Below are 22,336 nucleotides of genomic sequence, written 5' to 3' on the forward strand. Positions count from 1 at the left end.
GGTTAGAGACAAAAGCTGCAGATACTGGAACCTAAGGTAGACAAACAGGAGGCTGGAAGAAGCCAGGCAGCATCTGGAAGAGAAGAGAAGTGAATATTTCGGGTGTTACCCTTCTTCAGAACTGGATGTGGTGCTAGGGGGAGCTGCAGATAAAGTAGGGGTGAAGTGGGTAGTGGAATGGCGATGATAGGTAGACAAATTTAGTACTACAGGGCAGTACCAATCCAGTTGTGAGTTCAGACTTCCATAATAGGTCTTGAAATATCAAGGGTTTTCAAATTGAGTCAAGATATCACTCAAAGAAACATGTAAACTAAATTACTGAAGAGTAATTTAAGAACAAGTAATTTGAAGCTTGATGCTACCATGACATTCAGTGGTTGGCTACAAAAGATTCCACAGCTAAGTTAGCAGGACAAGGGCATTCTCTCCAGTGCCCTGAACAATATTTTTCTCTCAACCAACATCACTGAAGCTGGTTAATTGGTAATTTTTCCATGACTGCCTGTGGGAGCTTACTGTGCACAAAATGGCTGCCTCATTTCCTTATATTAGAGTGGTGATGACATTTCAGAAGTATTCCATGGGTTACAAATATCTGAGAGGTTGTGGAAGGTGCTATAGGAACACACAATCTTTCTTTCAAAGCATTTGGCAAACATGTCAGTGCTGTTTGCCAAAACACTCAACACTTTGAAGGAGTTGGCATCAAAACATTTCATTACAGCATAGAAATTACCAACACGGACGCTCTTGTACGAACATTTAACATGTCTGACACCAAATCCCCGTCTGTGCAATTCTGGCGCAGGCTCTAACGTTTGAAGCTACGTTAAAATAGCGAGCGGGTGATAAATGTTCACCCAGGTGCAGTGTCTGTATTTTATGTCCTTGCATCCGAAAAATAAAATGGAAATTACTCTCAGTGATACAAACGGATATCCCCCTTGTAACGATCACATCTCTGCTGTTTAGATAAGAGACGTCAACTCACATCTTAAATAGTTTATTAAATCATTAAATCAGTCGAAAGAAGCCTGAGCATATGAAGTGTTTACATGATGGCATCATTACTTCCACTACCCACCATTTGTTCGTCAGAGGAGCTAGGATATTGAATAGGTGAAACTTTCTGACAAGCATGTTTGCATAATCCTGACAAATTTCTTTATCAACTTGGTGTGATTAAACATTTATAGACCAAATTGGCAGGTTCAACTGAGGCATCCAAAAGGGCACAGGATGATTATTTAAGCAGAAACAACGTGCAGGATTGTGGGGAAAAGGCAGGGGATTACCATTAGGTTAAAATGCACAGAGAGAGCAAGTGCAGTCACAATGGGCTGAATGGTCACTGTCTGCACTGTAACCATTCTGTGATTCTGAAACGCTAAGTTAATGTGTTACCTGGTCTTATCATAATACCTTTTCGCGATTATTGGAAATGACAGTGACAGAGAATTTTTTTTAAAAAAGAGACTGCAGCTGAAATAAAAATAACCTGTGGGCTGTGTGCTTGGTGAGTCAGCTGAACAAATGTCACCGGCTCCACCTTATGGTAGCAGAATAGGAAATAGATTCAAATTTCTTATAAACTTCCCCACACATTTTTTGCATTTTTTCTTTAATTTCCTCCCCCCCCCCTCCAGTTTCCTCCCCGATCGGGTACATTTCCGTTTCATTTTAATTTTCTTTCTATAGGGGATAGGCACCCTGGCATGCACAATTGTTGCCCTTAAGAAAGTATGTATGTTGCCTTTTTGAAGCACAGTGGTCCATCTGGTACTTTTGCATCCAAAACCCATTTTTCTGTCATGATTTTGTGTAACCGAGTGGCTTGTCAGGCAGGAGTCATCCACATGGCTGTGAGTCAGATATAAGCTAGACCAGAAGAGGACAGAAATAAACCAGATGGCTTCTTTTTAAGCAATCAGTGATAGATTTCATGGTTACTTTGAATTCCAGACTCATTCATTAGTTTAGTTCAATTTGCACCGATTGCTTCTAGATCTGAAACATATCCATAGACCATTTAGACTGGGCTGCTGAGGGGTTCTTGTGGTGCAGCGGTAATGTCCCTCCTACCTCCTGAGTCTGGAGTTCAGGTCCCATTTGTTTCAGACATATCTAGTGACTGATTTTAAAAAAAAATCTGTTTTAGACTGGGTTTCTGGTTTACTAACCAGTGACCAGTTTAGTTGACATTACCACTACACCACACTTTCCACTCTAGCTACCAGTTTCCAGAAGTAGGCCATTCAGCCCATCGAGACTGCTGCACCATTTAATGAGATCATAGCTGAGCTGTTAATCCTCAATTCCACTTTCCTGCGTCTTCACCAGAACCTTTCCTTCACTTCTTAAAAATCTGTTTATCTTATCTTTGAATACACTTAATGACATAACCTCCATAACCTTCTGTGCAAAAGATTCCACAGATTTGCTTCCTTCTGAGAGATGAAATTCCTCCTCATCTATTTTTATCCATTAATTTGAGATTGTGCTGTCTAATCCTAGACCCTCCGCAGCAGGAAAGAACTCCGCAGCTACCTTGTCAAGCTCGTTTAAGAAATTAAATGGTTCAATAAGGCCTCCTCTCATTTTTCTAAACTCCAATGAGTACAACAAGCCCAATCTACTCAATCCCTCTTCATAAAAAAAAATTCTCCACATCAGGGATCAACCTAGTGAACTTTCTCTGGACTGCCTCCAATTCCAGGATATGTTTCCTTAGATAAGGAGGCCAAACTGGTTCACAATATTCTAATTGTGGTCTGGTTAATTTCTTGTGTAGTTTCAGCAAGACTTTGTGATTTATACACTCTATTCCCTTTGAAAAAAAGACCAACATTGAATTTGCCTTCCCTATTACCCGCTGAACTTCCATGCTAACTTTGCATGTTTTATATGTGAGGACCCTGAAATACCCCTTTACTGCAGGTTGCTGCAGTCTTTAACCTTTTAAATAATATTCCACTTCTCTATTGGTCCTTCCAAAGTGTATACCTGTCACTTTTTGACATTACATTCCATCTGCTGAGTTTGGCCCACTCAACCTGTCTGTGTGTCTCTGAAGACTCCTCACTATTCACCTGTATTCCATTTTTGTGTCATCCGCAAACTTGGTGGTAGTACGTTCACTTCTGTCATACAATTTGTTAATATGCCGAAAATAATTGACGGGCGGCACAGTGGCTCAGTGGTTAGCACTGCAGCCTCACAGCGCCAGGGACCCGGGTTCAATTCCAGCCTTGGTAAACTGTCTGTAAGGAGTTTGCACATTCTCCCCACGTCTGCGTGGGTTTCCTCCGGGTGCTCCGGTTTCCTCCCACAGTCCAAAGATGTGCAGGCTAGGTGGATCGGCCATGCTACATTGCCCGTAGTGTTCAGGGGTGTGTGGGTTATAGGGGGATAGGATGCTCCAAGGGGCGGTGTGGACTTGTTGAGCCAAAGGGCCTGTTCCCACACTGTAGGGAATCTAATCTAATTTGGTGACATGGTGGCTTACTGGTTAGCACTGCTGCCTGACAGTGCCAGGGACCCAGGTTCGATTCCAGCCTCGGGTAACTGTGTGGAGTTTGCACATTCTCCCTGTGTCTGTGTAGGATTCCTCTGGGTGCTCTGTTTTTCTCCCACAGTCCAAAGATGTGCAGGTTACGTGGATTGGCCATGCTAAATTGTCCCATAGTGTTCAGGGGATGTGCAGCCTGGGTGGAAATGCAGGGTTCCAGTGATAAGGTAGCGGGTTGGATCTGGGTGTGAAGTTCTTCGGAGGGTCAGTATCGATTCGATGGGCTGAATGGCCTGCTGGTGCACTATAGAGATTCTGTGATCCTATGAATTGTAGCCCTAGCCCTCATTCCTGTGGATCTCTACTAGTTTTGAGTGTAGTCAAACTACATCCCAAGTGACCATAAGCTGTGGGAGTAGAAGAACGCCTTTCAGCTCATTGAGTATGCTATTGAATGAGATCACACCTGATCGATAAACTGTCAACTCCACTTAGCCCTCAGTCTCCAGAAAGAAGGATATCACAACTGAGTTCAGACCAGTTCTCAGCTGAGGTGTCCCTACATGTACCAAGGTGAATGCACTGGGGAGAGACTGAATTCATATCCTACTACAGCAATTCAATGCAATTAATAACAATCTAGAATTGAAAGCTAGTCTCAGTAATGATCGTCAGTTGGCATAAAAATCTACCTGGCTTGCTGTTGCAGTTTAGGGAAGAAAATGTGCCATGACCTACCTCTGACTTCAGGCTCACAGTGATGTGGCTGATTCCTAATTACCCTTGGAAAAAGCCCAGCGAAACACTCAATTCAAGTGAAATTATGGATAGGCAACAAATGCTAGCTTACGGGTATAAGAATAAAGAAAGGAAATCCTCCTAGCTGAAGCCACTCAGTGACAATCCAGAACAGAAATGCTGTCTCAAGTTCGCCTCTGACTGGAGGGCTCCAGGGACTTTTCATAGCACCCCTACACCAATCGTGATCGGCTAACTTAGCACAGGCCTTTGACTGGAGTCACGACCTTCTGGCACCTTTGTTAGCAAAGGACAAATCTTTACCAAAGTAGTGACACACTTGCCTTTTGAGGAAGATGCTCTACTCCAGGGATTTGAGCTCCAAAGTCTAGGCTGATGCTACCAGTCCAGTAAGGAGGGAGAACTGCACCGTTGGATGGCATGTTCAACTGAAGCTCCATCTGTCCTCTCAGGTAGTCATAAAAGATCCTCTGACATTGCTTCAAAGAAGAGCAGGTCAATTCTGTCTTGTATCCTGGCTGATATAAATCTCTCAGTCAATATCACCTGTCAGGTTTGCAGGACCTTGCTGTTGGTAAATTTGTTGCCATGTTTCCAGTAGTGTAGCGATAATTACCTTTCAAAATTAATCATGGCCAACCCCTGGGGTGATGTAACCCCGGTTGAGAGGTGGCCAGACCACTGACTAATGGCTACCACTGGACTGGCCTGCCCCACTCCCTGGGCTGCAGAGGTGCAGCCCCGATCAGATTCCTGATCATGGCCAAATCTTGGCACTCTTATTGGAGACTACACATGACTAGCTGTGCTGGGACCCAAGACTGAACATGGGTGCCTCCATGGATTTTGGTGACGGCTGCTTCCCCAAAACTTTGAGACATGTCTGCCCACTTGTTGCACATGAAATGTATTGCTGCATAAGCCTATGGCCCATAGTACAGGGGCTGAGGTTGGCATACAACAAGATGTACATCCCTTTAACTGAGGACTGCAAAGCAGCAAGGCAAACTGCCTGTTCATGTGACTGGGCTGATTGGTACAGTATAGCGAGGCAAGGATCAGCAAGGCTGTGAGCAAGCAGGTCAGAGCTAAGTGGGTGAATGCTATGAGTAAGAAAGGTGCCCTGAGATGCAGCTTAGCCCAATCTGTGATCTGGGTGTCTGACGTGCCGCACCAAGTCCTTGCAACAGACTATCAGTGTTAGTTGGGGATGCACCCTGCAATGTAGTTCACTGCTTCCTAAGCCTCCTGCAAATGGATCGAAGAGTTGCCATGAGATTCCTGAGGATTTGGCATTTATTGGATGCTGGTCTCCATGGGTGAGGGATGTGTGTAGTTGATGCCAAAGGATTGAGATGCTGTTGCATGTTGACCAACATGTGGTTGCTCATGCCAGGGTTGGCTTTACCCAATCTGACATCCATGTTGAGAATTCTCAGTATCTAGTTTGCTTGCATTGGTGATACAATAGGCAGCTGTGTATTAATAAGATGAAATGTGCAGTTAATAGGTTCTCTATTCATTGGCAGCATGCCAATTCCCAGCAAGAATTTCACTGTAGCACCTGGAGCACAGTTAGAAGATGCGGCAAATTGTTCCCAGTTTCTGGATGTTTGGAATTGTTGTGCAATTTTTGAGTTTTGTTTTATTCTTTCACAGGACATGGCCACTAATTACTAAATCAGCATTTATTGCCCGTTCATCATTGCCCAGAGGACAGTTAAAGGTCAGCTACATTTGATGTGTGTCTGGTGTCACATGTAGGTCAGACCGTATAAAAATGGCAGATTTCCTTCCCTGTATTTCTCACCATAGCCCAGTTTGTTCATATTTCTATAAAATTCTTTAAGGATTTTTTTTCTGCTTGTGTAAACACAAAAACTAGAAATTATATTTGTCTCCGCAATGCCAAGCATACAGGATCCAATTACTGCTTTCTGTCTGAGGAGGCAGGATGTGCCGAATAGTTTTTTGGAGCAGTATTTGCATGTTTCCACTTGAAGATTTCTATAAATGGTGCTCTAATAACAAAACTGTTAAACATCTTTGAGACAGGAAAAAAATAGAAATCTGAAATAAAAATGGAAGTGCTGGAAATACATGATGGATCTAAAATCATCTGTAGAGCGAGAATAATAGATTTAATACTTTTGTATGAAAATGATTTCTTCCAAACTGAAGGGAGAGAGAAATGGGATGGGTTTTGACATGGTTTTTGAGTGCAGTACCACTGTCAGTATGATATGGTCTGAGTGTTCTCTACTTGTTCACCCTTTTAGCATAAGCCACTAATGCTGGTTCTTATTGAGATAGATATCTTGAAGTTTATTAACTAATTACTCAGTTATAAGATCACAGACACAGACTAGGTTTGGTACTTACTGACTATGTAGTCAAAGATACAGTAGATACAAACAAGCTGCTATTATACAGCTATGACGTTGAACAGGCACTTGGACAGGGAAGATTTAGGGGGCAGAAGGTCGGAGAGATTAAACAACAAACATGCCATGAAACAAAAGGCCTTGAAACGGAGTGCTAAAGAAACGCAGCTTTGGTCCGGAGTGTGTGGGAATGGCAGAATACAATTCTGTCTGAGACTATACAAATAAGACTTTCAGAGTCCACCAGCCTTTCTGCTGATTGCAATCCAGACTGACAGCCAGTTTCAATCAGTCTCATTCCCATTTGCTGACTTTTTAACTCATGGCGGCTACTTTATCTGAGCATATTTATTTGAAATGACTTTTCTTTTTCCCTCTAAAGCATTGGTCCTTTGATATAGAAGGGATGACTTGCATTCGTAGAACATAGAACAGAACAGCACAGGAACAAGCCCATCGGCCCATAATGTTGTGCCAAACATGAGGCCAAATTAAACTAACCTCTTCTGCCTGATCTTGGTTTATATTCCTCCATTCTTTGCATATTCATGCAGTTATCTTAGATACCCCTAACATATCTGCCTCCACTATCATCCCTGGCAGTGCGTTCTGGACTCCTACCATTCTCTGTATAAGAAACTTGCCCTTCACATCTCCTTTGAACTTTTCCCCTCTCACCTTTAAGTTATCCCCCAAGTATAAGATGTTTCAACTTTAGGAAAAAAAAGTCGATGGTCACAATCTACCTACTCATCTTATAATTTTATAGACTTCTATGAAGTCTCCTCTCAGTCTCCACCATTCCTGAGAAAACAACCCAAACTTTCCTTGCCTCTCCTTATAACTCACATCCTCTAATCCAGGCATCATCTGATTAAACCTCTTTCGTAACATCTCCAAACCCTCCATGTCCTTTCTGTAATGTGGTGACTAGAATTGAATGCAATACTCTAAGTGTGGCCAAACCAAAGTCTTACAAAGCTGCAACATGACATCCTGACTCCTGTATTCAGTTCCCTAACCAATATGGGTAAGCATGCCATACACCTTCTTTCTTACCCTAATCTGCTTGTGCGGCCACTTTCAGGGAGCTATGGACTTAACCCCTAAGATTGCTCTGTACATCAATGTTGTTCAAGGCCCTGCCTTTAACTGTATACTTTTCCTTATATTTAATATCTCCCAAAATTTAGCACCTCACACTTTCCTGGATTGAACTCTGTTTCCCCGCTCATATCTGCAACTGATCTATATCCCGCTATATCCTTTGTCAACCTTCTACACTATCCACAGTTTCACCGATCTTCGTGTTGTCTGCAAACTTACTAACCCACCCATTTACTTTTTTGTTCAAGTCATTTAGAAATATCACAAACAGCATAGGTCCCAATATGGGTCCCTGCAGAACACCACTAGTCATGGACCTCCAGCCAGAAAAACACCCTTCCACCAATACCCTCTGCCTTCTATGAGTGAGTGAATTTTGAATCCATATGGCCAAGTCACCGTGAATCCCATGCATCTTAATCTTCTGGATGAGCCTACCACGAGGGACCTTGTCAAAAGCCTTACTAAAATCCATGCAGATAACATCCACTGTTCTAACCTCATAAATCACCTTTGTCACCTCCTCAAAATTCAATCAAGTTAATAAGACATGACCTGAGCCCCACAAATCCATGTTGACTGTATCTAATTTGGCTGTGTTTTTCCATGCTTTTCCAAATGCGTGTAAATTCTATCTCTAAGAATTCTCTCCAATAGCTTCCGTACCACCAATGTGAGACTCACTGGTCTGTGGTTTCCTGGATTATCCCTATTTCCCTTCTTGAACAGAAGAACAACATTAGCTACTCACCAGTCCTCTGGAACCAATCCAGTGGCTAGCAAGAATAAAAAGATCTTGGTCAAGACACCAACAACTCCTCTCTTTCCTCTCAGAAACTGGTGTAGATACCATTCGACCCTGGGGACTTATCCATCTTAATGCTCTTCAAGAGATCCAACATTACTACTTTGTTGATCGCAAAATGCCCCAGCATATTAGCGTACTGCACACAAATCTCCCTATCCTTCATATTCTTCTGGTGAATACCGAGGCCAAGTACTCATTTAGGATCTTGCCCACATCCTTTGCCTCCAAGTACAAGTTCCCTTTAGTGGTGATACCTTTTCTCTACTTATCCTCTTGTTTTCAATGCATGTATAGAGTGTTTTGGGATTCTGTTTTTACCCTACTTGCCAAGGTCATTTCATGATCCCTTCTTGTTCTCCTAATTCCCTGCTTGAGTTCTTTCCTGCATTTTTTGTATTCCTCAGAGGCCCTGTCCAATTTCAGCTTATTAAACTTTACATATGTTTCTTTTCTCCTTTTGACTAAATTTGGAGACTAGGGTGCTGAATCTTAATAAAGGAAACTATGAAGATATAAGGCATGAGTTGACCTTGATAGATTGGGGATAGTTAGTTAAAGGAATGACAGTGGATAGGCAATGGCAAACATTCAAGGAATGCCTGAGGGAACTGTAACAACTGCTAATTCCTGTCTGGCACTAAAGCCAAATGGATAAGAGGGCCAATCTATGGTTTACAAAAGAAATTAGAGATAGTATCTGATCCAAGAAAGAAGCATGCAAATTGGCTAAGAAAAATAATACGTCTGAGGATTGGGAGCAGTTTAGAGTTCAGCAAAGGAAGGCCTAGAGATTGATTAAGAAAGGAAAAATACAGTATGAAAGTAATCTTTCAGGGAACATAATGACTGACACTAAGAGTTTCTATAGGTACGTGAAGAGAAAGAGATTGGTGAAGACAAATGTGGCTTCCCACACACAGAAATTGAGGAGTGTATAATAGGGAACAAAGAAATGGCTAAGCAACGGCATACACACTTTGTTTCTGTCTTCACAAAAGAGGACAGAAATCAAATACCAGAAATGTAGAATGCAAGATTTAGTGAAAGGGAAGAATTGAGGGAGATCAAGATTAATACAGAAATTGTGTTGGGAAAATTGATGGGATTGAAGGCAGATTAGAATACTTAAGGAAGTGGCTCTAGAAATAATGGATGCATTGGTGGTCATCTTCCAGGATTCTGTAGACTCTGGAACTGTCCCTGCAGATTGGAGGCTAATATCACTCCAATATTCGAAAAGGAAGGTCGAGAGAAAACAGGGAATTATAGACCAGTCAGCCTGATATTGGTAGTGGGGAAAATTCTCACATCCATTATCAAGGATTTAATAGTGGATCATTTACAAATCAGTGGCAGGACCAGACAGCATTGGCATGGATTTATGAAGGGGAAATCATGTTGAAAAATCTATTGGCATTCTATGAAAATGTGACTAGTAAAGTTGACAAGGGGCAGCCATATGGTGTGGTATAGTTGGACTTTCAGAAAGCATTTGACAAAGACCCATTTAAGAGGTTAATGTGCAAGATTAAAGTGCATGGGATTGGGGGAAGTGTATTGAAATGGATGGAAAATTGGTTTGCAGAGAGGAAACAAAAAAGTAGGAATTAATGGATCCATTTCAAATTGGCAGGCAATAGCTAGTGGGATGCCACAGGGATGAGCGCTGTGACCCCAGCTATTCACAATATATATTAATGATCTGGATAAGGGAACAAAATGCAACATCTCCAAGTTTGCAGATGATACAAGTTGGGTGGGAGGGTGAACTGTGATGAAGATGCAGAGATCCTTCAGCATGATCTCGACAGGGTGGGTAAGTGGGCATATCAATGGCAGATTTACTGTAATTTTGAATAAATGTGAGGTCATTCACTTTGGAAGCAAAAACAAGAAGGCAGATTATTACCCGAATGGCTGTAAATTGGGAGAGGGGAGTGTGCAGTGGGACCTGGGTGTCCTTGTGTGCCAGTCGCTGAAGGTAAGCATGTAGGTGCAGCAGGTGGTAAAGAAGGCAAATGGTATGTTGGTCTTCATTGCAAGAGGTTTCATGTACAGTAGCAGGAATGTGTTGTTGCAGTTATACAAGGCTTTGGTGAGACCGCACCCAGAATATTGTGCGCAGTTTTGGTCTCTTTTTCTGAGGAAGGATGCTCTTGCTCTCGAGGGAGTGCAGCGAAGGTTTACCAGGCTGATTCCGGGGCTAACGGGACAGATGTATGAGTAGAGATTGAGTAGGTTAGGATTGTTTTCACTGGAGTTCAGATGAATGAGGGGGTGCCGGAGATCTCACAGGGACTTATAAAATTCTAACAGGATGGACAGGGTAGATGCAGGGAGGAGGTTCCTGATGGGGGTGTGTCCAGAACCAGGGGTCACAGTCTGAGGATTCAGGGCAAATGATTTAGGATGGAGGTGAGTAGTGAGCTTGTGAAATTTATTACCGCAGTAGGTAGTTGATGTCAAAACATTGAATGTATTCAAGAGGTGACAAGAAATAGCACTTGGGGGTGAATGCAATCAAAGGTTATGGGGAGAAAGCAGATTAGGCTGTTGAGTGGGACAATTAGCCATAATCCTGATGAATTGCAGAGCAGGCTCGAAGGGCCGAATGACCTCCTCCTGCTCCTATCTTCTATGTTTCTATGTTTCCATGCAAATTCCCAACCTCCATCTTTTCCCAAGGTTCCATTACCTTACCATCCTTGTCCTTCCTCCTTACTGGAACATACTGATCCTGAATTCTGATCAGCAGGTCTTGCAACACATGTCAAATGTGGACTTGCCCAATAGGAGCTCCTCCCAATTAACACTCCCTGGCTCCTGCCTAATACTGCTTTAATTTGCCCTCCTCCAGTTTAGTGGCTCCCCGCAAGGTCCTGACTTATCCTGATTCATAGCTATCTTCAAATTTAAGGATTTGTGATCACTGCCTCCAAAATGCTCTTCAACTGAAAGGTCAGTCACCTGGTCAGGCTCAGCTAGTTGGAGGCTGAGGGGTGACCTTACAGAAGTTTATAAAGTCATGAAGGATGTGGAGAGAGGGTGAACAGTCAAGATCTTTTCCTCAGGATTGCGAAGTTCAACACTAAAGGGCATAGTTTTAAGGTCAGAGGGGAAAGATTTTAAAGAGACCAAAGGGACGACCTTTTCACGCAGAGAGTGGTGAATGGGACAAAATGACTGAGAAAGTGGTGGAGGCTAGTATAATTACAACATTCAAAAGGGGTATGGGCCACGTGCTTGCAAATGGGATCAGACTAATTTAGGATATCTAGTTGGCACGGATGAGTTAGACTGAAGGGTATTTTTCCATGCTGTACATCTCTATGACTCTATGATACTAGTTGGACTAGAGTTAAGAAACCCTCCTGGATGCACTTAACAAATTCTGCCTGTGTAAGCCTCTTGCTCGCCGGGTGTCCCAGTTAATACTGGGGAAGTTAAAGCCACCCACTGTGACAACCCTTTTGTTATCGCATCTTTCCATAGTCTGCCTACGTATTTGCTCCTCAGTGGCTGTTGGGAGGCCTATAGTACAAACCAATCAGAGTTCACCCATTTTATTTTTTAGCTCTACCCATAATGCCTCAGTGAATACACCCTCCAGTATGTCCTCTCTGAGTACAGATGTGACATTCTCACTGAATAGTAATGCAACTCCTGCATCTCTTTTACCTTTCTCACTATATCGTCTAAAACAACAAAACCATGGAATGTGGAGCAACCCATTCTCTCCCAGTCTCAACCAAGTCTCTGTACTGGCCACAACATCATATTCCCATGTACTGATCCAGGCTTGAATCTCATCTGCCTTACCTATAATATTCCTTAAGTTGAAATAAACACACTTCCACCCATTAGTACCACTGAGCTCATTTACCTGTCTCTGCGTGTCCTTCCTTTCTGACTCACTGGCCCAAACATCGACCTCCCCTTCAGTCCCTCCACTTGCTCACCTACTGATCTATTTTCAGCCCCCTGCCCCTCTAGTTGTAAACCCTCTCAGGTAGCACCAGCAAACCTCCCTGCGGGGATACTGGTTCCCCATCCAGTTTAGGTGCCACCCATATAGAACCTTTTGCAGCCACTGGACATCACAAGGCTTACTATTGCCAATTAAGTACTTTAGAAGTTTAATAATGTTTGTAAAATAAGAAACATGATGATTAATTTACAGTCAGTGAGGTGCCACAAAGGGCAATGCGATAATGACCAGATATTCTGGGTTTGTGATGTTGCTTATCAGGTAACTATCAGCCAGGAGAGTTCTCTCACTCTTCCTGTAAAAGATTTCATAGGATCTTTTGCACCTAAGAAAACAGCCAAGACCTTGTTACATATTTCATCCAAAATTCAGCATCTCTGAGATGACAGCGCTCCATCAGTAAGGCTCTGAACGGTCAGTTTTAACCATTGCTCTCATGTCCTGGGTTGGTCTTGAACTCCCAACTTTCTTGACTCATTGGTGACCAGATGAACCACAACTGAGACACACATAGTCTGATCTTCAGCTGTCCTTCACCTGACTTTTCTTCGATTTCTTCTTTCAGGGAAAGCCTGGTTCTGGCATACACTGAGCTGGCCCAAGAACTCTGCCAGTTACGGACTCTGACCGAGGCTCAAACTGAGATCCTGAGGAGGCTGTCTGAGGAACAACTGACTAATAATGGTGAATAGCAAATATAAACTTGGGGAATCACAGAAATCAACCTGCTCCGAGCTATCATTCCTCACATTATCACTAAGTAGAAACCATTGAGTTCTTCACATGCATTCTTCAAGCCAGTAGTCTCCAACTCCTGTAAATTGCTTCACACTGTATTGTAATGATCACTCAGAATCTGACTAAACAAACTTCATCCTTCCATCATAACAACGCAAAAAACAGGGTCAGAGTAAGGGAGAAATTTAAGTTCATTCGAGTCTTTCAAATCAGAATTAGCGTGTTATCTGAAAAGGAAGGACGTGTAGGGTTACAGTTAGAAGGCAGAAAGAGTGGCACTAGAGCAGTTGCTCAATTGGAGAACTGGTGTGACACGATGGGTTGAATGGCGCTGTTTTGTTACCCTCTCTTCCCTTCCACAACAGTGATAGAGTTTCCCTTGTGTGCATTGACTATCCCGCCAGCATCCACATCCAAAGAAGCATTAGATATCACTTCTGCCACCTCCAGCGGGATGCCTCCACCAGACACATATTTCCCTTCCCTTCCTTGTCAACCTTCTGCAGGGACTGTTCCCTTTGGGACACCTGGTCCACTGGTCCTTCATTTCCAATAACACTCCACAGCCTTGCACCACCTACCCCTGCGACCACAGAAAGGTGTAACACCTGCCCGTTTGCTTCCTCCCACCTCACCACCCAAGAGTCCAAAGAAGCTGTGTTTCACCTACACTTCACACAATCTGGCCTACTGCAGTTGCTGCTCACAATGTGGTCTCTTCTACATTGGAGAAGCAAAGTGAAGGATAGCTTCACCAAACATCTACATTCTGTCTGCAAAAAAACCCCTGAGCTTCCATTGGGTTCTGTGGCCAACATCTTTGTCTCCAGGCTTGCTACAGTGCTCCAGTGCAGCTCAGTGCAAGCTGGAGGAACAGCACCTCATTTTCCACTTGGGAACTCGACAGCTTTCAGGACTCAATATTGTTTTCAGTAATTTTCAGGTTTAAACCCTTTTGACCCGTGGTTAACCCCTGCGCCACACACCAGGCCTTGTTACTGCACTATCCATTGTGAAGTCACTAATAGTCACAATTAAGAGCTATTCATTCTCCCAAACTGACCTTTATCCCTTATTTATCTGTCCAAATGTTTTTCTCTCTTTTTAGGTCCTATCTCCACCTATCGGTTGCTCTTCCTCACCCATCCCTCTCCTCATAATCTTTATTAAAAAAAATCCTTTTCCTAACTACCATCTGCTCTGAAGAAGGATCACACGACCTGAAACATTAACTCTGCTTTCACTCCACAGGTGCTGCAGATCTGCTGAGATTTTCCAGCAATTTTTGTTGTTCCAGCGCTGTAACTCTCTCCCAAATGACACTGTGGATGTACCTGTGCCACATGTAGACTGCATGAGAAGGTAGCTCACCAGCACCTTTGCAAGACAATTAGAGATAGGCCACAACTACCAGCCTTACCAGCCACACTGACTGTGTGCAGCTTTCCCTCGGTAGTGCAATGGAATAGCAGCTTAGATTCACAGATGCACAGAATTGTTATCGAACCATAGAAACCCTTCAGTGTGGATGCAGGCCATTTGGGTATCTGGGTCCACACTGACCCTCTGAAAAATAGCCCACCCAGACTGTGTCTGTATTGTAAAATTCATGAAGAATTATTCTCATTTATCATAGCCTCACAAGGAAACTCCAATTAAGATTTTGTCTTTCTAGACCATCCCTGCAGCTTCCATTTTGAACTGTTGGAGGAAAATGATCATTGCTGCTCTCTCCCATTCAACCAAAAATAGCTGTCAGGTCTAGATGATATCAACAGAGCCTGAAGTGCAAATTGACCAAATTGTGCTTCTGATGGGCATCCTTCCTGCCTTCGACTTAAAATTGCAGTCAGGCATAGCAGCATGGGGGGTAAAGTGAAGTCAAAGACCCATGTTTTATTTTAACTGACTGCCCCACCCAATTTCCACCAGTGGTTAAAATTTCCCCTTTGTCACATCGTTCAGGTCTGAGTCTGAACATACTATTTTTCCGCTCAATACTCTCTTTGATTCAGTGGGAGACCCAGTACTTTGATCCAGAAGGTCGTGGACCCATTCCAAAGACTTGGAGAGAAGTTGCGGTCCTATTGGTGATGCACTGGCCCTGTAATTGCAGAATCCCCTGCTGTGTGAAGAGTAGATGTTCAAACCCCACTTTGGCACCCAGTGGAATTTTAATTCAACTCATTAATTCTGAGAACTGAAAGCAGATTTCAATAATGGTGACCATGAAACAATAATTGATTGTAACCAATAAATGTATTCGGATGAATGTCTCTTAGAGAAGAAAACCTGGCCTGGCTTACATGTGACTCCAGATCCACAGCAAAGTGGTTGACTCTTAACTCCTCTTATCTGGCCTGATAAGGGCATTTAGGGACAAGCAAGAGATCATCTTTGTTGATGATACTTGCATGCCATGGCAAAATAAATCCTGAAGATCAATGGGTTGTTTACTCTCATTGCTATTTAGTGAATCTTGCTGTGCATCCTAAGGTGCCACACTTATCCTTTCTTACAAAGGTTCAAAAGTACCTCCTGTGAAGGCTTTGGGACATTCTGAGATTGTGCAACAATGCTATATAAAAGCAGGTTCTCTCCAGGGGACATTACATCTTAAAATCTGTTGTCTAACTTTATTCTACAGCCCTTCCCCAACCCTCTGGCCATGTGAGACAAGCTGCGTACTCCAGCTACCCCAGGAGCACAAGCCACCGTCTCCGGACCAGCTTTCAAGGGCGTCGCAGCTACTCTGAAGTCGGCGATGTTAAGGTGGAAAGCCACACAATGCCATCTCGACTGCCAGTGGATGATCCGTCCTTGCCAACACACAGGCACTACCTTACTAACGATTACCTGAAGGTGCCTGACAGTCCAGACGTTGGCCCGTTCGAACGGCAGATGGAGTCCGAAGATGAGGATTGGATGAACCATAGTCCTCCTGGCACTTTGGACAGGGGAATGAGGAGCACTTCCTCATGCACAGCACTCCCAATCCCAGACTCTACCATGAATAGGAGTTCGACCGAGTATTCCAGATCGGAACATGCCCAGTCATGGCCTTCCATCAATGTAGGTCTGCAGTTTTACTGATCCAAATTTTTATTTCAAAAATATATTTTATTCAAACACAATGTCTTTATATGTACATAGTCACAAATGCAGTTCAGTTCTGTGCAGTAGCATGTTGAGTCTGTCCAACAAACCACAGGTATCTCTTACTTGAATCAGACTATGTTTACCTGCAGTTGATGGACCATTGTAATCTTGTGCATTCTTTGCAAGATTTCCATTATGGGGCAACATTAATCTGTGTTTCAGGGGATTGGGACACATCTATCAGTCCAGTCTACGTTAGGACAGGGGTTAAAATAATTGTTTCTTTTTGTTTGTTCATGGAAACAGAAAGGATTAATGTAGCATCTCACAAAACCTTGCAAAATTCAGGAAGGAGAGTAAATAGTGAAAAGCTGGCACCTCTCATTTTTAAATTTTTGTAACAAGGTAATGAAAAGCAAGAATTATCCGCTGGGCTAATGAACAAGAGAGTGAGAAAATGTCAGTCAGAAAATGGAACGGTGCCATTTCTCCATGGCTGCGCTGATTTTCTGTGTATCATTCACCCAAAATCAATACAAGCACAGGGTAGATTGTGAGATTTTTATTTCAAGTTGCCTTCAGCACAAATCAGCTTTGCTCAATTTCCCGCTCCCATTTTTAAAAAGAAAATAGCAAAGAGACTGATCCAGCCATGAAACTGGCAATGACGTGGGTGAATTGTCACAAAGGTTGAATTTACTCTGCTGTGCTCGTGTGAGGGACTTTAAAGCCACTCGAGAGAAGTAGAATAAAACAAAATACTGCTGATGCTGGGGATCTGAAACAGAAACAAAATTTGCTGGAGAAACTCAGCACCTCTGGCAGCATCTGTGGAAAAAGAAGCAAAGTTAATGTTTCGAGTCCAGTGACTCTTCATCCGAACAATTAGTAGCTGGGAAAAACTGGCAGGAGGGAGGATGGGGGATTGTGGGAAGGGGAGAGGTGAACGGCTAGGTGGAGACAGAGCCAGAGAGAGAGAAAGAGATATGAAAGGAGTTGGGAAAGAAGGAGATAATAGTAGCAGCCTAGGACAGAAGGAAAGCTGAATAAGGGATAATAGGAAGAAAGAGTGAGAAAATGGGTTAGCTGTGCTGAATGCATTAGTGCGATAATGAGTCTTGGAGTACATGGGAATCAATGACTGTGTTAAAAGCGATCCACTTCATAACAGGGATAATGGGAACTGCAGATGCTGGAGAATCTGATGAAGGGTCTAGGCCCAAAACGTCAGCTTTTGTGCTCCTGAGATGCTGCTGGGCCTGCTGTGTTCATCCAGCCTTACATTTCATTATCTCACATCATAACAGGACCTGGTCTGGGAGTGGGTAAAAAGCATGGGAGAGTAGAATCAGGCTCTAAAGCTATCAAACTTGAGGCTGCAGGGTCGTCTAGTAGTAAATGAGGTGTTGTTTTTCGAGCTTGCCCTGAGGCTCACTGGAACATTGTTGCAGGTTTGTAACAGAAATATTAGGTGGGAACACGGTGGTGTGTTGAAGTGGCAGGCAACAGGAAGCTTGTGGTCGTTTTTGTGGATGGAGTGTGGGGGTTCTAAAAAAGTAGGCTAGTTCCATTGCCATTTTGAATTGGGCGCCCTCCATCTCTTCCCTACCTCTCCCTCACATTAACAGCCTTTGTATGTAAGTTAGTCAATTGGAAAAGCACAAGTGATTTACTGGTAGTGGTTAATAGATTTAAAATAAAACACAGGTGATATAGTGATAGGGTAAAAAAAATACCATTCAGTTGTGTGCGAGAGAACTAGAAAAAGAAAAGTAGGGTGCCAGCACACCAACAGGGATATTTTAAAAAAGCTTTTTGAATTTTTAGACAGGTTCACTTGGAAGCTTATCACAGTGTTTTGAACCAACTTGAAAATTCTCTATATATTCTAAAAAGCCATTTCCATTCATTTAAAATTTGATTACTTACAGTGGGAGATTAATACCAGGATTAGAAAAAAAGTTTTATTTTTAATGACTCATTTTCAGCATTATTTATCAAATTGTACCAAGTTATCGTCCCTAATTAAATACTGTATATTTTTATAAATAAAAATTACTTCTAAAATGTTCCATTATTTTAAGTTGCAAATTGTTTTAATAAAGCTTAAGAAATTCTTTAAAACATCTGCTGACTGAATTTGTATCCAAATTGCTGATTGGGCTTAAAGTGTAAATTTGATCTGCACTTTGCAGCAGATGCAATAATGTTATGCAAAGAGATTTATTTAAGCAGGGTCAGTCTGAGTCAACATGGTTTTGTGAAAGGCATTTTAAACACTAGATAGGAGGCATAAATTGGTCATTTTGTAGTTGGCAAGAGTGTAAGCAGTGGAGTGCCAAAGGAATGAAATCTGGTGCCTCAACTATTTAAAATATGTATTCCTGAGTTCAGTGAAGGTTCCAGGTGGATGGTTGCTAAATTTTCTGATGACAGAAAGATATCTTAGAAAATAAATTTGAAGAGGGCATAATGAGTCTGCCAAAGGATATAGCTAGGAGTAAGGGAGTCAGCAAAAAAAATAAAATTAACAGATAGAATGTTGGAAATTATGAACATGTTCACCTTTGGAAGGAGGAATTGAAAAGCAGTGTCCCATTTCGGTGGAGAGAGATACCAGAATTTTGGAGTACAGAGGGCACCTGGGTGTCTTGGTGCATCAATTACATAAACGTGGCGTGCAGATACAACAAGTGATGAGTGAGGCAAATAGAGTGTTGTTGTTTTATGCAAATGAAGTTGAGCATATAAAAAAATGTTTTCCTGCAGTCATATTAGAGTGCTGCACATTTGGAGCACAGCATATGGTTTTAGTTAGAAGCAGCCCAGAGAAAGTTACCTAGGACTGTGCAGGGGCTCTTATCTTACACGGAGTGGTTAGACAGGCTGGACTTGGCTCCATTGGAATTTAGAAGAATAAAGTGATTTTTATTGAGGCATGTAAGATCCAGATGGGTCTTGACCAAGTGGATACTGGAAGAAATTTTGTGGGGTCACTAAAGTAAGGGACGCAGTTTGAAAATAAGGGCTTCCATTTAAGAAGGAACAAAGAAGAATTATTTCCCTCAGACGGTCATGAGTTCCTGGAACTCCCATTCTCAGAAAACGGTGGAGATGAAGTCATTAAGCATTTTTAAGGCCGAATTAGTTAGACTTGACTGACATGGGAGTCAAAGGTTACTGCGATGGAATGTGCAGGAATACGAACTTGAGATTACAATTAACTCAGCAAGACCTTATTGAATGGTGGAGCAGGCTTGAGGTATTGAATGACCCATTCCTGCTTCTAGTTTGCATTTTTGTGTAAGTGTTTGAAAAATTGCAACAGGGATTTTAATTTATTATTGTCGCATCTACCTAGGTACAGTGAAAAATTTTGTTTTGTGTACAGCATGGGTAAATCGTACCACTCAAAATGCATTAGGGTAACAGAACAAAGCGAAGAATACAGTGCCTTCTCCCAGCCATAGCGAAGACTGAGATCAACATTAAATTTGAAATTTCAAGGGTCCATTCAGATTCTAATAACAGCAGGGAAGAAGCTGTTCTTGAATCTGTTGGTACTTGTGTATAAGCTTTTGTATGTTATGCCTGACAGGAGAGATGGGAAGAGATTATAACTGGTGGTGGTAGGTGGTATGATTATGTTGGCTGTCTTTCTGAGGCAACAAGAAGTATAGATGGAGCTAATGGATGGGAGGGTGGCTTGCATGATGGTCTGGGCTGTGGTCACAACACTCTGTAGTTTCTTACGGTCCTGGGCAAAGCAGTTGCTAAACCTAGCTGTGAAGAATCTGGATAGAGTGCTTTCTGTGGCGTACCTATAAAAATTGTTAAGAGTCTCTTATATACCTGCCAATTTCCTTAGCCTCCTGAGGAATTAGGGGCATTGTTGTATTTTCTTGACTCTAGAATCAACATAAATGGACCGGGGCAGCCCATGAGGAAGGAAAGTGAAACCAAATTGGAGCAGATAGTCGCAGCATAAGAGATTTCCTTTTGAACTGAAAATCTTAGATTACTCAAAGAATGAGAGTCTTCCTGCTCCAGGAACAGTCCAGTGATCTTCATCTGGAGCAGCAGATAAATCAGAGGGGTTTTAGTTGAGCAAAGGAGATTGTAGTGCTTGATCTGATTCAACTGAAGGATTGAGACAATTTGGTCAAAAAAGGAGCTGAGGAGTATCTAGTCACCTCAATATAATCAGGTTTGATATAAAAATTGAATAGGAGAAGGATCAGTCTCTGAATGAAAATACCCAGTTGGGCAGAAAACTAGAAGTTGAGTTACCAAAGTAAAACAGAAATAACTCTAATAAATTGGAAAGAAAAATTGGTAGATGAGAAGGTCGAGAAATGAGATATTTCCAAACTGGAGATGGCACAGGTACTGTCTCAGTAGGGGGAATAGTATCAGGGATAATGGGAACTGCAGATGCTGGAGATTTATTATCTTACATTTTATTATCTTACTGTCTCAGTAGGTATAGCTTTACGTGGACTGTGGTTGTTCAAAAAGGTGGCTCACTACCACTTTCTCGAGCAATTAGGGACAGGGCATAAATTTTGGCTCAGCCAGAGATACCAATATCCCACTAGTCAATTTTCAAAAGCCTAGAAAACGGCTGTAGCAACATCTGGTGTTTTTGTGGATAATTTCATTAAAATGAGACCAAAAGTGCACTTGATAAAACTAGGGCTCATGTTATAAAGGAACATGACTAAGGCTATAGAAGGTAGTCAGCAGAAAAAGAAATAAAGATGAAAGCATTTAATGGAGGTGATGAAAATCATGAAGGCATTATATTGAGCACATTAAGAGGATCTGTTTCCTATGGTTGAGGAGTTGATTACCAGAAAATACAGAATTTAAGGTGATTAGCAAATGAACCGAACATGAATTGTTAGCACCTGGAACTCACTGCCTGGAAGGGCAGTGAAATCATATTCATTAGTGGTTTTCAGGGGAGACATTGGATAAATAGTTGAAAGAGCAAAATATGCAGGAATTTGGTGAAACAGAGTTGGGAGTGCTTTGGTTTTCAAAAGAATCAGCACAGAATTGATGGGCCAAACAGCATCCTTTTATGTCCTACACTCTTATCATGAAGCAAAGTTCTGTGATTCCATTAAGGAACACCATCTGTTAGCAAGAGATAAATAATCCTGGAATGGTAAGATTAACGTATGATGAACGTCTAAGGATCCTGGGATTGTATTCATAAGAGTTTAGAAGGATGAGGGGAGATCTAATAGAAACTTACAAGATAATGTATGGCTTAGAAGGGGTGGATGCTGGGAAGTTGTTTCCGTTAGGCGGGGAGACTAGGACCTGTGGGCACAGAATTTGAATTAGAGGGGGTAAATTTAAAACGGAAATGAGGAGACATATTTTCAGCCAGAGAGTGGTGGGCTTGTGGAATTCATTGCCACGGAGTGCAGTAGAGGCCAGGAAGTTAGATGCCTTCAAGGCAGAGATTGACAAATTCTTGATCTCTCAAGGAATCAAGGGCTACGGGGAGAGTGCAGGGAAGTGGAGTTGAAATGCCCATCAGCCATGATTTAAATGGCGGAGTGGACTCGATGGGCCGAATGGCCTTACTTCCATTCCTATGTCTTATGGCCTTATAAAGGGTCTGTGAGCACATCAAATATCAGGAAATATCTAAAGAAAATAGTGAACAGAATAGAGATAGAAACGAAAACCTTTTGGCAGATTAAGGAAAGGCATTGACACAAACAGAATCAGTTCCATTGGTTTACACAGAAGTGGGTGATATTTGCAATGAAAAGGTTCAAGTGCAGAAGTGGAGCAAGTCTCTAGGATGTTTTTATAGAGAGAGTCTACACTAAGAATGTTGTTGGAACTCAGAATGAGAGCTATATCCAAGAAGATTGAGAAAACTCAGAGCACTACAATCTCCTTTGCTCAACATATTTTCA

At 42.3% G+C, this 22,336-nt stretch overlaps 1 protein-coding gene across 4 annotated transcripts in view; it reads left to right on the top strand.

Annotated features, from left to right (window-relative positions):
* The window catches only part of tbkbp1 (TBK1 binding protein 1), a 145,164-nt gene that overhangs the window by 114,859 nt on the left and 7,969 nt on the right, over positions 1–22,336 (top strand). For all 4 annotated transcript variants that reach the window (XM_048560232.2, XM_048560231.2, XM_048560233.2 and 1 more), the window contains 2 exons: positions 13,123–13,241; positions 15,943–16,367. In XM_048560232.2, the coding sequence (XP_048416189.1) occupies positions 13,123–13,241; positions 15,943–16,367 (544 nt within the window). The remainder of the gene's footprint in view (positions 1–13,122; positions 13,242–15,942; positions 16,368–22,336) is intronic.

The sequence above is a fragment of the Stegostoma tigrinum genome, chromosome 31 (assembly GCF_030684315.1).
Source record: "Stegostoma tigrinum isolate sSteTig4 chromosome 31, sSteTig4.hap1, whole genome shotgun sequence".
NCBI classification, from domain to species: Eukaryota; Metazoa; Chordata; class Chondrichthyes; order Orectolobiformes; family Stegostomatidae; genus Stegostoma; species Stegostoma tigrinum.